This window comes from Argopecten irradians, chromosome 16 (assembly GCF_041381155.1).
Source record: "Argopecten irradians isolate NY chromosome 16, Ai_NY, whole genome shotgun sequence".
Lineage (NCBI taxonomy): Eukaryota > Metazoa > Mollusca > Bivalvia > Pectinida > Pectinidae > Argopecten > Argopecten irradians.
The window spans coordinates 14,574,962-14,591,289 of NC_091149.1; the positions used below are offsets into that span (position 1 = coordinate 14,574,962).

At 32.8% G+C, this 16,328-nt stretch overlaps 1 protein-coding gene across 3 annotated transcripts; it reads left to right on the forward strand.

Moving 5' to 3' along the window:
* The first annotated feature begins 1,944 nt into the window (after positions 1-1,944).
* LOC138310986 (uncharacterized) lies at positions 1,945-15,511 on the forward strand. Of its 3 annotated transcripts, none has more exons than XM_069252401.1 (2): positions 1,945-2,091; positions 14,443-15,511. In XM_069252401.1, the coding sequence occupies exon 2, from the start codon at positions 14,443-14,445 to the stop codon at positions 15,499-15,501; it is 1,059 nt and encodes a 352-aa protein (XP_069108502.1). In that variant the 5' UTR covers positions 1,945-2,091; the 3' UTR covers positions 15,502-15,511. The 3 variants fall into 3 exon arrangements, with proteins under 3 accessions (XP_069108502.1, XP_069108501.1, XP_069108500.1); XM_069252400.1 differs by lacking the exon at positions 1,945-2,091 and adding an exon at positions 11,791-11,987; XM_069252399.1 differs by lacking the exon at positions 1,945-2,091 and adding an exon at positions 12,925-13,255.
* The last annotated feature ends 817 nt before the right edge of the window (positions 15,512-16,328 follow it).

The window sequence follows — 16,328 nt, forward strand, 5'->3', positions numbered from 1 at the left end:
CAGACAGTAACTAAAGGCCGTATACAAATGAGCATTTGCATAGTATTTCTATGTAGTCAAACGCATTCAAGTAAATGGTTTTCATTGATGTATTCTGTAGGGGTTAAATTCCAGATTAAAATTTAAAATTTGAAAGTAAATCTATATGAAGGTAACATTTGTTTTACTTCTCTTGTGGATGTTTACATCCGAGTACATGTAAAACATATTAATCTTTTATTCGCTGTTAGTTGTTTCATGAAAGAGGAATGGAAAGAAAGATCTATACGATAACAAAAATATATTAGAGAAAATAAGTGACATGTAGCGTCATTGATCAAACATATTATCACTAAAAAACTTTTAAACAAGTAGAAAAGGACCTTCATAGAAACGATATTAACCATATTTTTTGTCTTTGATAAATTATTCTGTTCAAAATTGTATACGTTATGTAGACAACATAATGTTGATTTATACTAACTTTTGTTTCATTAGCATATACTTGGATGTGTACTGAAAACATTTAAAATAGATAGATAATTTAATAATTGTTTACATTGAAGTCACTATTTTTTAATTTCATCGGGGTATGAAAGAAATTTTGTTTGCAAACTGTGTGTGAATCCGCGTAGCGTATTCTAAGAAAGGTTAGAACCAAAGTACACTTCTTTATCCCAAAGGTAACATTTTTAATATTGTAACATGTAGTTAGTAAACTAAATGCGAAGTGCAGTTAGTTGTCTCTAAATCGAAAACATTTTAAATATATATGCTTTGCGTCATAATTTGATACTGTGTCTGTACCTATATACTTTTACAAACAATAAGTATTTCCATATTTGTATATAGAAATTTTAACAGAAATAGTACTTGTAAACGATTTTAAATGGTTATTATTTCATATACCATAGAATCATATAATATAAACATTCAATATTGAGAAAGTATAATATTTAAAGTATCATTTCATATTTTGTTTATAAACTTTGTATTGGTAATATGATTTGTAACGATATCTCTATCTTTGTTAGGAATAACGATGTTCTGTATTAATTATTAATAACCAAAATTCTTTGAATAGGTTCGTTGTATGCAATTTTTTGTCGCTTGTTCGCATTTTACAGTACCGACAAGTACCTGTGTATTTCTAATGTAAATGAATTTATATTCAGACATGTGTTTGATCCTTCATCACCATGTGTAAACGGATACTCTGTGTCGCTATTTGCATCAGATGTACCTCGTAACAATAAACACGCGTGTAGGAGGACACCAAGGTTGTATCAATCAGAGCATGTCGAACGACCAACGACTCCACACACACACCTTCACACACACAACTTTATTATGTATAGATGAAAAACTTAAAACTAATATTGATTACTGGAATCGGGGAGGTGATCCGTATCGCTTTGAAATAGACAACTACTTAACATATACTCTGTATTTCTAAAAGGGAGGCTTACTATTAAGTCACAGCAAAATTAGGAATATGTGTATTTCGCATCACAGTGTAGAATATATGTATTTAAAAGATGCCCCATCGCCGACAAAGTATAACCGATACTCATCATTTGAACAATAATTGGTGTTACTCATTTAATGTATTTCTAATTAATACACAATAACATAACCTTACATGTTTGATAGGTGTAGGCGCAATCATTACTTCATCCCATATAGTGCATTTATAGTGCCATGGACTTTTTTCGGGACGCAAATAATAATTTTTTTATTAATAACCAAAATTCTTTGAATAGGTTTGTTTTATGCACATTTTCAACGCTTGTTTGAATTTTATAGTACAGACAAGTACTGGTGTATTTCAAATGTAAATGAATTTATATCCATACAAGTGTTTGATCCTTCCGCATCATGTGTAAACGGATATTTTGTGTCGCTATTTGCATCAGATGTAATTCGTAACAATAGACACGCGTGTAGGAGGACACAAGAATTATATCAATCAGAGCATGTCGAACGACCAACGACTCCACACACATAATACATTAATAAAAAACAAGCTAATAATGACTGCTGAACTGAAGAGAGTGATCCATATGACGTTAAAATAGACAACTATTTCATAAGTGCTTTGGATTTCTAGAGGTAAGTGTTAAATTCGAATCTGAAGACGTTAGAGACTTGATATGTAAAGGTTGTTAAGAAGACTTGTAAAAATAATTATACATGTATTTGGTAATCTAATTCTCAAACTAGTTCCTAGCGTAACATGGGTTAGCAATACAATACTCCGTTAATTTTACATATAACTGTTCATGTTTATACACATTTACATATAATCGTAGATAAATACGTATACATATAATCGTAGATTTTTTTCCGGTACACAATGAAATTCGTGTATAACAATATCCTATCATATATATATGCCTGCACACAAAATACTTAATGGATGTATAATGTAAACTCACATCAAGCCTAAAGTGTGTTTTTTATCATGTTTAAAGATGATTAGCGTAATCATTTGTAATCTTCCATTCACGTTTGTTGCATAATACTCTATATGCTAGATGAGTATGTAGGTAACAAAGAGAATATTTTAGAATTTCATTGTCAATATTGTTTGAATATATTTTATCTTGATTATTTAAAAATTGTTGTGAAATTGTAATTAGCCGAAACAGATTTTGGAAATACTGGGCCTGGGGCTATACGATAACAATTTTTCACTGAATACTTCCGTACTTAAGACAGATGTTTGAAGGACGAAGAACCGTTTTAGCCAGATGTAGTTAGATAAGATGCATTAAATAAAATATATTTTGGTAGATCCGGCCTTCGGCTGCCACTTGCCGAAGGGTTAATTGCGCTCCATTGTGCTGTTAATATGTGTCCACTTCCATTGTCCTGTATTACTGTTGGCATCATATTAAGTAATCGCGTTCGTTTTGTGTGTCTTAATAAAGGGGCAGATCGCCTCGAAAGTTTGACTTTTTTTGTCACCACGGTTTTATTACTTATTGTATTGTTTATTTGTACTACAATAAGGTTTAAGTTGATATTACTACCAAGAGTTTTGTATTTCGCGTGATTTTATCACAAACTTCAAACTTTATTAGTCTCTTTACAAAATACATTGTGTAGAGAAACATTTTTACAACAGTCAAGAAATGCAACATAGAAGGAGGACGAATTATATGACTTTTGTAAACATAATTTTGATAAATTTACATAAATTTCTCATTATTTTTATATTCTTTGAGTTCAGAAGCTGTGAAAATTTTATGATATTTGGTCTGGTGTAATAGTACTCATTAACATATAATTTCCTTTCTAAGGTCAAAAACGGACACTTTAATAAATAATGGAATTCATCACCAATATCATTGGTATCACAATAAGTACAAATTCTATCTTGATAACTCATATTAATCCATCTACCAGACTCCACAATGAATTTATGATTACTTGTTCTAAATTTACACATTAAAATTCTTTCATTATCATTTAATATATCAAAATAGTTTTCAAAATTATATTCGTTGTTGTATATTCTATAGCAAATTGACTTTGAGGAACAAAAAATGTCATTATTCCATTTTTGTAAAAATTGGACACATAGTATTAGCTTAACTTGAGTTTTAACCCATTTTGGATTCAAATTGGGTTGGAACTGAGAGTGCCATATATACATCAGACCACATTCGTTTAAAATATTTTGTACAAAAGTTAAGTATGGAACTACTCTGTTTTCATTTACAAAAACATGATATAACATACTATACACCACAACATTTAATTTATTTTCTTTAGATAGAATAATATTAGACCAATAATTAATCATCTTTATTTCAATGTCAATTATAAGTGGTTCAGTACCCACTTCGCCATATGCCATGTAACATGGTGTACTTTTTTCAAACCCAATAGCAGTTTACAAAATTTTAGATACACGCGCTCAATTGTTTGTACATTTGTAAAACCCCAAAACTGGTTTAACTATTTTTTCAAATAGTTCAAAAATACATCTAACCGATAAATTCAATTTTCTGCCTTTTCTCAAGATATCATACATAGCAATCGATGTTTTTTTTAATATTCTGACTCTTTGCATAATTAAATGAAGATGTCTTTGAAAATACTGTTCCTAAATAGTTAAATTTATTAACACATTCTATTGCGTTATTATCAAATCTGAAAACATCTCTATCAACAAATCTTCCTTTTGAAAGCACCAGACATTTGGTTTTATCACTATTTACTCTTAATTCCCAGCGAATACAGTATTCACTGAATATATCAAGCGGATTTTGAAGATCAATAGACTTATCGGAAAAGTGTGTTATCTCCATACAATAGAATAAAAAGCTTTATATACATACGAAGATCCATTTCAAATGTATTGCACAGACATTTAATACCTTTAATATTGTGTCTTGATAAAAAAATTCTATGTCATTAAAATACAAACTACATAAAAAGGGGGATACATTTTCCACTTGTCTCAATCCAATATCGCATGGGAAAAAGCCTGATTGACGACCATTGAAGTTAATTTTATATTTAATCCCTTGATACATATTATATATGACCGTGTGCATTTTACCATTCACATGATTAATTAATAGCTTATTCCACAAAGCTTTTCTCCATATTTTATCGAAAGCCTTCTCGAAGTCAATAAAAACGCAAAATAGCTTCTTTTTCAACATATTTGTAAGAAAAATTAGAGAGTAGAAAACGTAAATATTATCCAACGTCGAGTATTTCTTTCGGAAGCCAGCTTGACTTTCCGATATAACATTATATTGTTCGGAGTACCTTTGGAGTCTTTCATTCAATATACATGTAAACAATTTCCCAAGTCAACTAACAATTGTGATTGGTCTATAGTGTTTAGGGTTATTAACTGCACCTTTATTTTTATATATTGGAATTATACAACCCTCTAACCATTGTTCCGGTATTTTACCACTATCAAAAATAAAATAAAATAATTTGACATAAAGATCTAACATTTTTGGAGCTGAATATTTAATATATTCATTTAAAATCTTATCGTCAGCACATGCTTTATTAGATTTAAGAAACTTGATAGATCGTTCAACTTCATCTCTAGTTATATAATTATTTATTTCATGGTTAATTTGGTTATCATTAAACTCAATTAAGACATGACCATTTTCAGCAGCATTGCATTCTTTAAAATAGTTAAACATTGTTTCTAATGGAATCTGTGTTTTTGATGTTTCTTTATACAATTATTCAACAGTTTCCAATATTTTTTTTAGGAATACTACTTTTCATATCATTAAATTTTAACCTCATATGCCGTCTGTATTCATATATACATTTGTTCATAGTTTTTCTATAAGTTTTTTCATAAGTTTTATATTTACTTAAGAAATAATCGTTTCTATGACGTCTGTTTTTTATGACGACGATAATTCTCTTTTGCTATGCTACACTCCCTATTAAACCAGATGTTTATATTTACTTTTTTATTAGATTGGCCATTATTGATAATTATTTTCCTTGTACCAAGGGTTAATTTTGCAGCATTTAGTAGTAGATTATTACATTCCATTACTAGACTGTTTACATCCATATTTTAATCATTTCCGGCTTCATCAATAGTACGTATAATGTGGTCTATGTGCATAATATCAATATTAAAAAATACAAAATAATTCTCTAGTTTTCATACTATCCCACTTATTAATACATTCAAAAACATTCGGATTGCCTTCATTCACTTGGTCATCGATGTGTTTCGTGCAATGGATTACAAAGGCTAATGGGCAATTGGCATCAGAATATAATGAGCTAAAATCTAATACTTCAAAATCGTCAATGTCTTCAAATAGATCTGACGAGCATATAACATAATCAACTACACTTGAGTTTATGCATGTAAACTTTCCAATATTTTTATCACTACCAACTCGTCCATTACAAATAAACAAGTCATTAAATTAACATAACTCAAGTAGACTGTTTCCAAAGTTATTTTTACTCTTATCTTTACTAGTTCTGTATTTGGTTACAATATTCCCATCAAAAATATTGATGTCAAAATTTGCTCGAAGGATTTCGTTAGCCAGCTCGTCACTTTCATCTATTTCACTGTTATCAACTAAGTCTAGACAATTAGCTGTTCTAGAATTAAAATCTCCAAATAAACATACATGCGAGCTATGACACGTTAAATTGATATATTCGTTTTCAATTTCAGAGTATGGGTCTCCTATACAATAATTTGAGCCCTCGTGAGGTATATAAACAACACTGATACGTAACCCATCATCATATCCACATACCTTTTCTTCAACTTTAAATCAACTGACATATTTACTATCACTGGCTACAAGGTTAATATGGTTTTCAAACTCTCGTTTCTAAGCTAGAATTACGCCCCCTGGTTTTATCCGCTTACATCCAAAGCGATTTTTCATAACATTATTAAAGCCTATTATTTCAAGAGAATCTACATCGTCTGTTTTTGTCTCAGACAAACATAAAATATCAAAATTTTCATCCAATTCCGAAAATTCTGAATTTTGAATTCTTCTTTGAATCCCACAAACGTTCAGAACTAAAATTCTAATTTGATTACTATTTACATTTGTATTGTGTTCAACATCAACACTAGAGCAATAGTCTGAGGTAGTATTTAATTGTATCTGCCCTCCTGCGCGTACCTATCGGTGGCCGTTGCTGAAGCGCCTGCGCTTTGGTCGCGGAGGCCTTGTCGGCGTGTGTTCATTTTCGCGCTCTTGCACGGCTGTAGGTTCGTAAAGAACTTTATCAATGTAGAGATTATCCCTCATCAGTACCGTTTTTTTCATTTTCCTTTCTTCCTTGCTTCCTAAGCTATCGGGTATAATGTCTTTCTTTTCTCCTCTATTTCCTGCGGGAATTGTTCATTTACTCCAAACTTTGTGCCTGCCAGTGTTCTTGTCGACATCTTTACTCCATTTAGATCTTTGTAGTGTATAAATTTGGTTATGATTGACCTCGGTCTAGCCGTTGTGCGTCTGTCTTTCTTTCCTATTCTGTGCAAGTTAGCCATTAACATTTTGTCTGCGTCATGTATGTCAAGTTTCTGTTTAATAAATGTCTTTACAACCTTTTCAGAGTCTTATCCATGTCCGTTTCATTTCACACGCATTCTTCAATTCCTGAGAATATAAGATTGTACTTCATACTTCTACACTGAGCTTCTAATGCTTGCTCTTTCATTTCTTCGCACATGTCTCTTATATCATCCATCTCTTCAATAATTTCACTTTCCGTTTTTCCAATCTCTTCTATGGCAGCTTTCATTTTGGTAATATTTCTTCCTACAGTATCACTTGCCGCCTTCATCCTGTCCATAATATTGCTGTTGCCTTGTAGATCAGACTCCATTTCACGTACCTTTCTTTTCACTGCGTCCAGTTCTTGTTCTGTGTTGTCCACCCTACATGTAAAGTTTTTTTTTATTGATCTCTTCGAGTGTACTTGTATTTCTCTCTATTACCGTCAGCCTTTGGTTTATCTCTTCCATCATGGTTAGTAGATTTTTCGATTATTGTGCTGTTTGTGTTTCACTGTTTTCTTCATTATAAGACATCCCTACATTGTGAGAGAACATCTGACGTGGCCATATTGAGTTAATATCCTTTCTTCCAAGTTATAAAATGTCTGAGACGTACCTTGTAGGCTATATTACTAGCTGGCGCACGCTTTTTGACCGACTAAAGGTGAGAACAGGTGAGTTCGTCGATAACAAGTACAGATGTATTGAAGCGTGACGACCATACAGTATTTCATCTAATTACATCAAATTAATATATATTTCCATATATTTACCTTCAAAAATCCCCTCGTGGCTTAGTCTATGTCACTACCTTAGTCATCCCAGCAAGAATTATCTTGGTTGTAGATAAAAATCATTATCAGAGATTCATTTCGGAGCCGTCGTAAACGTGTTAACCATAATGGAATCCTAGTATGTCACAAAGTTTATGTAGTGTTAGTTCCTTATGTACAAAATATATAGTTTTCACTCACATTAAGTACAATTTAGGTTATATATACACTTTAATTACCTTGTAATGGATTATAAGCCATTTACTCACTTGTATCTATATTAAGGTCTTAACAAAACCAAGCCTCTGAACTAATAAGAAGATTCTGAAGTGTTCGTTATAATATATTAATAATATATACCGTTATACTTCGCAAATCCTCACATCCACTCTCCGGCCGTGGTAACCAGAGATGAATAAAGTATGCTAGCAAGCAATATTTAAGTCAAGAAGATGTCGCAACTCGTCGATCTGTATATTGATTTTTGAAATGTTGATGATAAATTGTATTTTTAAATATTGTTAACGATTTCAATGGAAACTAATAGATAATATTTAGATAACTAAAATTTTAACCTAGTTTCAATTATACACATTATGTACCTTCTATTGTCAAAATGACCATACAGAACCACAAGCCCTCCACCTTTGGGTCGCGAGTTCGAATCTCATGCGTTGTTAGGTACTGACCACTGGTCGATGGTTTTTCTCCAGGTACCCCAGCTTTCCTCCAACAACAAACCTGACACGTCCTTTTATGGCGCTGGCTGTGTTAATAGGACGCTTAACAAACAACTACCACTTGTCAAAATAAATTATTCAGTTGTTGCGTTATTCAAGCAAAGTAAACCAAAATTTAAGAATGGTTTGAACTATTTTTGTATATCTTTTATATGTTCCAAAAGGTTAGAAGGGTTGATGGACGCTATCAAATCTAATCTTATCTGATAATTCAGTTTTGCCAATGACTGTGCCGCTTTTAATATCAATCTAATTTATTTCATGATACTTGGCTTTAACGTTGTTGTATTTATAGTCAAAAGACTGAGTTGGCTAAAACGCATCATATAAGTGTACCCCTATCAGATATGTTTTGACGAAGCACAAATAATGCATTTTCCTTATATACACATACCGGTATATTTGCTAAATTTGTTTATTTATTGAAATGTATACAGTCATGTATCAATTGATTTGTGTTCAGAGATTATCCATACGTATTAAAAAATATCTAATTTTAATGGGCAAAATTATTATGAAAAAAAGGAACAATACATATAATTGATTAGCAATAATAATATGTCAGGAAGATATATGTAACAATCCTGCTTAGTATATCATGTTCAGAATTCCACCACAATGTGTCAGAGAGTGAGTGAATCTTGAATATTTAATCAAAGGCATTTTGGTTCTTTTTCATGTTAATGTAACATTAATAAGAGTTTGTTGTTCAGTATTGTTTATGTTGCTATCAATGAAATTTCATCTATGTTTATATTATTTCACTTTCGGGTGTTTGTTTATTTCCCAAATACATGTAGCCACTTGATTAAAGAGCGTGTTGGCTTATCCTTATTACAGATTGTTAGATTAAAGCAACTTCATATTAACAGATAGGGTCATGTGCGAATGGCCTCTCATGTACATGTATGTGTTGTGGCTCACTGAGGCATGCCTCCGAAGACACCAAGAAACACACCCACCCGTTCACATCATACTGAGAACAAAACGCTTGAGGTCTCTCAATTATTTTGACATCCCCCCTTTTAAAGTTTGCATGAAGTGTTCAATGCATAACAACCCATAACTATCTCACAAGACAAAGTAATGTTTGTAGGACAGAGCTACTAACTATCACTTGATTCGGATGAAATTAATTCCGCGGAGAAAGTACATTGATAGGTCAATTTGAAAGAACATCAGAACATATCGGATGTTGTCAGATATTGGTCTAATTCTTATTGTAAATTTTGCCGAATGTCTTTACATTATGCACAATAAGAAGATATTCAGTATTAATTGCAATAAGATTAGGATCAAAACGAGGTTGCAAATTCACTCAGCAATTGTACTTTGACAGGATAATTTACTTTGAAAAAATAAGATTATTCGCGCCTAAAGCAATTTTAAACGAATGAGGGGAGATAACTACAAAATAAGTATTTACTTAATATAATGTAGATACAGTAAGGCATTCAACACATTTAACTCGTGACCATTATAGTTTGAAAATGTTATAAAAATCTATTGTTAAATGTATAGGTCTATAACAATATGTAGTACATTTGTCAAAAGTGTATATTTCAATCCATAAAGTTACTACCTCTATAACTCTGAAGAACCAACATTAAAAAAACAGTTATTGAAGAATAATGAGAAGGTATTGTCGAAACATAAATATTGATTATATTGGTTAATTTATTGTATTACGTCCTTTAAACCGCTAGGGTCATTTATGGACGGCCTTCTATGTATGTGGTGTGTTGGGTATGTGTGCGTGTTTTGGGAGACTGCAGTATGGTCAAGGTGTAAGTCGTTGTAAAAGTGGTCCTCTTGTCCTTTTGATAGTGACATCTCAAAGAAAAAGAGGTTGTTATTGTGTTGTGATGATGCGTATTACAGATATAACCTATGCCTTGTCGTTATAGAGCCGGTTTGAATCCTACTATATTTGTGACAAGAACTCCGTTCTATTTCCCAGTTCATTATCATCATTATTGATCACTTGGTTTCTAGTATCACCAGTTCCAAATATGTCCATCATACTACAGGTAATCGTCGCCTTAACTGAAATGAAAATTAATCATTTACCAGTTCATCAGAGAAGAATATTTATTTTTACATTCTCTATAGATGATTGTTTTAAATTTCAAAATCAAAAGCTGCTTTTTGGTATTGTTATAAAACACACTAGTAATTACACTGGATATACCTCATTTGGGTATCAAGTTTTCTTTGATAAGCTTTGGTTTCGTTTTCTGTTCAGATTCGGTTTTCATTACGTTTGTCTCTGATTGTAAAAATTAATAGAGGGATTTCAAAATGTTTGGTTCAGTTACTATGTTTTCAAGACGTTTATGGGTGATACACCAGCTAAATATGATTAGTTATTCGCCCTACACAGCAGTTTGTTTGAGGCCAAATATCTATCCATGTGGGGTCATAAACAAACTGCGTATCCGTCAGTCAAAGGCCATTTGAACTACAGTAAAATAATATGATCAAAATTGCTTTGAACTTCAGCATTTTAACTCATATAATGATATCATTGAAAAGGAATTTGTTGAATGACGCTATTTATAATGTTAACGAATTATGACAACAACGACAATTTTGCTGATGATGATGATGGGCATATAATCAACTTTATAATGGAGTTTACACATTGTCCTTTATTTCCAGTATGAACTATGCATGTGGTGTGATAAATATTACAATAATAGTAGTTGTCCCGTACCGTACACGGCTCTGGTCCTGATTACAAACTGAGGGGTAGGCCGCCCCAATATCTGCCATAGACACTTCTAAAAATCACATCTTGTAAATTTACAATATCCATACACGGTGAGAATTTACCTTTCTGACGGTCTACTAGTAGAATACAAATTTACAATATTTGTCCTGCCACGGCAGTTGGATTACAGTCTATATTGCCACTTCTCACCACCCATTAGTTACATATACTTTATATGTAAATCAATAACGAAATAAATCAGTAAATCAAAAGCTCAATTGTAATTGTTTATACCAAAGAAAACCAGGCATGATGAAACATCTGGTATATGTGATATCTGCTATACAAACACTTCCTGATATCACACCTTGACAAATTTACAATATTTGCCCTACACTGCAGATGACTTTATTTATAGGTGACTACATTGTCACTGCCCACATATCCGAGTCTCCCGGAGACTTATCAGCATTCAAACCTTTGGTGAGATATATAAACCCAATTGATCGGGCTAATCAGAGGCCTAACTATAATCTATTATACACGTAATATTTAGGTGATAGGCTAGACCTATATATATATAGTAAATATGAAGCAAGCATTTTATCTGTATATGTTGGATTGAAGTGGGCACACATCTCATTCTCAATGGACAGTACTATTCATCTGAGTGGCCAAATCCACTTACGAGTTCAACCAAGAATCGCCATCTAATTACCAGTATCAAAATTATTGTAAGTAAATATATATCGTTTGATTTCATATCATCTGAACTCCATTTATTGATTACTTTACCAAACATGTTTTATTTTTATGGGCCTGTTTAATCGTTGTGAGCTTAATTATCAAGATATAGACATGCAGATGGTCTTAAACGATAGAAGAGATATCAAAGTAAGAGAAAATAGAGAGAAAGGGGAAAGGAAGGGGAAAATAGCACCGATTTCAAAAAAAAAAAAAAAAAAAAAAAAAAAAAAACAAGTCCCACGCGCAGGTTTCTGCCTTCCATGACCCGTGCGTGGTGACCTATAGGGGACTTCCGGTGACTGTTTTTACTTGTTTGTAGTGTGTGCTGTTTGTTATCATCGTGAAAATGGCATCAAACCGTAATCTAGATGCAAACTGCTTTCATAGATGGCATTTGTAATAACCTACTATCAAAATTGAGTCAAGTTCGAATCCTGCCGGCCGTCGAAAGGATATCCGAGTTCCAATATTGATCATATAAATCTCGTCTCCCCATATAAGCAATTTGTACGTGTTTTATACTTGTTTCGTTTTTACTGGAATACCGATATATTTTAATAAAACTAGATATACGGATATTAATGTCACATTGCATCTAATGACTTCACAGACGGTTTTTTTGTCAAAATAAAAATTTCTCAACGCAATAAGTAAATGACTACATGGAGTGAATACTGTGATAGATGTAATTATGGATGTTTGATAGTTTAGGTTTCACGTCTTATTAACAGCCAGTGTTGATTAACGATGGCCTCCGATGTGTGCACTGTGTTGCAGTATGGGGATATCTGTATGTTTTGGTAGACTGCGGTTTATTCGTGTTGTGTATCCTTGTAATAGTGGAATCCTTGCCCTTTATAGTGCCATTTCACTGAAACAATCCGCCTAAGGCACCACACAAGCACGACCCAAATCTACATGCGGAAATTCTCCTACCTCTTACATTTATCGGTTTCTGAGAGATTTAAACAACATGACATAACAAGTTATAGGTTATTTTTTAATACAGCAGTGTCACTCAGCACGACTTAATCTTCTGTTAGGTGGACAATATGTTTGTTTTCATAGCTTATCAGCAGAGTAAAGGAGTTGACATATAAAAACATGCGCTATCAGGTGAATGTTTGTAACCTATACAAGTGAACACATATTTGTTGAAGCTTCTTGATGAGTATGAATCTAAGTGCAAAGAAGTAAGGTCGCATAGAAGTAATGATTAAAATGGATTTACCCGTGAATGGCGTCTGATATGCAGGTAATATTCTAATAGTTAGGAGATAATCATTTTTCGTTTTGGCATGTCAAATCATTTTTCGTAAAATCATGCAACAGTATCAAAAGTATTTACTTTAAGTTCTATGTCACCCTATGTAGATCAGATCAAACATGTAATTCAAAGCTTTTTAAAGACATTTTTCATTAGACTTAGTGGACATCTTTATCTATATTATTCGTGTCTTCAAAAATAAACATTTTTGTTAAGGTATTTGATCAATCAATACATAACTCATATTTTCTATTTTTATTTAGACTATATATAGGTATGGAATACATAGTGTCGTTAAAATATCCATACCCACAATGCTGATATCATAAATGTTACTAACAAATCCGACAGTCTGACAACCCAACCTTGCAGATATCAACTTGATTTCGAACTCAATGTTCCAAAAACTTTTTAGTCAAAAAGGCACAAACCATATGCCATCATTCGAGTTGAAGATGATCAATTGGAGGCCCCGTATGTGTTTACACAATGAAATATGTAGCATATAATAGCATTGCTATTGATAAACGATCTATACGCCGCGCACATATGACCCTTTATAAAAGAAATATATGATATGTGTGATCGAAGAAATTAGAAACTCAAGTTAACAACATTTTGTAATAATGAATATGTTTATTTATGTATGAATGAAACATGTGAAACAATCAATCAACTTGTTAAATTACCGCCCAAACATAAACATAATGTTTATTATTGACTTTTCGGCATCGTTGAAGCCTGGTATTCTCTAAATTGACGTTGAGTGTTATAAAACGAAAAGATGCAAATAAATTAAATGCAATTGATGCGTCATTTTCAATATCACACTCGATATTTGAATACATTGATGTCCGATTTTTATCGACATCCAGCGAAGAAATAAGTCGATCACATATGCGAAATTTGAATGTGTAACAATGTCACTCAGTTAGATTACATGATTGGGACATCTAGTTTGCAAGTCAAGTGACTGATTTCTCGTTGGATTGGGCAGTGCACTGTAGTTAACTCCGTATCACAACACCAACAATACACCTCTTACTAGCAAACAGTAATAATTAAAGTAAACGAAAGAAAATTAAACTGAGAAGACATTTTACAATATATTCGGATTTAAAACATCTCATGTCGACCACTTTAAGCATACAATGTACATGTTATTTATGTTGTAGATGTACTCAGCTAAAAAGATGTTGGTCACAGGATATGTCTGCGTCGGCCTTCTGGTGTGCTTCTATCCCCTCCTGGAACGTTGGAGAGACACACCAACGGTACCTCTTCAGTGTAAAGCATCAAAGTACATTGTATATGATTGTCGAAACGACCAGTTGGGAAATTGCGGAGAATGGCCTGAAAGGATTTCTGGAATGTTACATACCTACATAGTGTCACTTTTATTAAATCGAACGTTTGCTTTAAACCATGAATCTCCATGCAAGTCTGACTTATATTCTGATCCAACTCAATCAATGTTAAAATGGCGACCACCAAAACAATATTGTGATTACAAATTAGATCTCAATGATTCATTCTATGATCTGACCGATCATAAAGCTTACAAATCTTCAATTTCAACTCTGAATCTCCAGAGTTTCTTTAACACGTCTGTAAGCTTTCTACGTGTCGTGTCTGACGATATGGAACTTTTCAGGAAAAGGAGTCATGCGGATAGACTTGTTCCCTTTTTGAAGCTACCTGAAGCAGATGTTTATAGACAGTTTTACAGGGCAGTTACCCGTGACGTATTCCCGAACACTATAAGAAGAAATTTGAAATTACGAAAAGATAAGACGTTAATATGTGTCTATTTAAATACGGCACAGTTTGGGACAACAGGTGCCGATATATATAGAGTTTCTTTAAATGATAGTTTACCAAAATTCTTGAAGAAGTTTGATGAAAAATCGCATAATATTTATCTATCAACAGATTCACCAGGCATCAGGACATTCTTCCGTACTCAATTTAGAGACAAGTTTAGTGATTTTCCCCCTAGTCTGAGTAACCGGACACATGGACAGTTAAGTAAACATTCATGTGAGGCGTTTCAGAGATCCATCGATGAACTTCAACTTCTTACAACATGTGGTATACTTATCATATCCAAGAGTAATTTTGGAAAATTGGCCGCATATGTAAGGACTTCCTCTGAAAACTTGTATTGTCTATCGCCTCAAACTGGAGTCGTACCGTGTACTAGGTATAACTTAACATCAGTATTAAACTTATGATTGTTTTAAATATTTTCCTCACGTAGGACAGTCTGGTTAATGTTATGATATGTATTACACAACTAATGATTACTTTACTTCATGTGCCACTTTTTGATGAATAGTGCAATGGGTACACTGTCACCTTCATCGGACATTTCCTTTGCTAAATGTCTGATAAGATTGACGATATACACATTAAACTAGTCATCGAAACGGCACACAGAAATGGCTGATGACGTTGACAGGGTACATATCGAACTAGTCATCGGACCGTATTACACAAAGTGGGATGTGTGGTGAAATTGACAGTGTATACACTGGACTACATACATCGAACTATTCATCGAAACGACACACACAAAAAGTCCTACCGGGTGAAGCTGACAGTATACACATCGAACCGGTCTTCGAACCGTATTACAAAAAATGAGATATGTGATGAAATTGACAGTGCACACTGTATACACGGGACAGTATACAGGAATCTGAAACTAACAATGTACACGTTGGTATAGTCATCAAAATGTCAAACATGAATCATTTACTGGTTGTGTAGCACATATCAGTACATAAATCAATTAATGGACATAGTCAATGGGAATACGAATCAGTAAATGTGTTCATTGTTGCTTTCCACCTATCTTGTAATATAGGGCTATGGTGAAATTAGAATAACTATATTTTGCTTTGATCCAGGTACAACTTTACTGCAAACGTCTTCATTGCATTAGTTATTAAACTGAGCAATTATATCGTACAAGGGAACAATAATGAATCGATATCATGACTTCAGTTTAGAAGTGTCTTTGTTTTTTTCAGTTTCGTTGTATAAAATTAGATTGGTG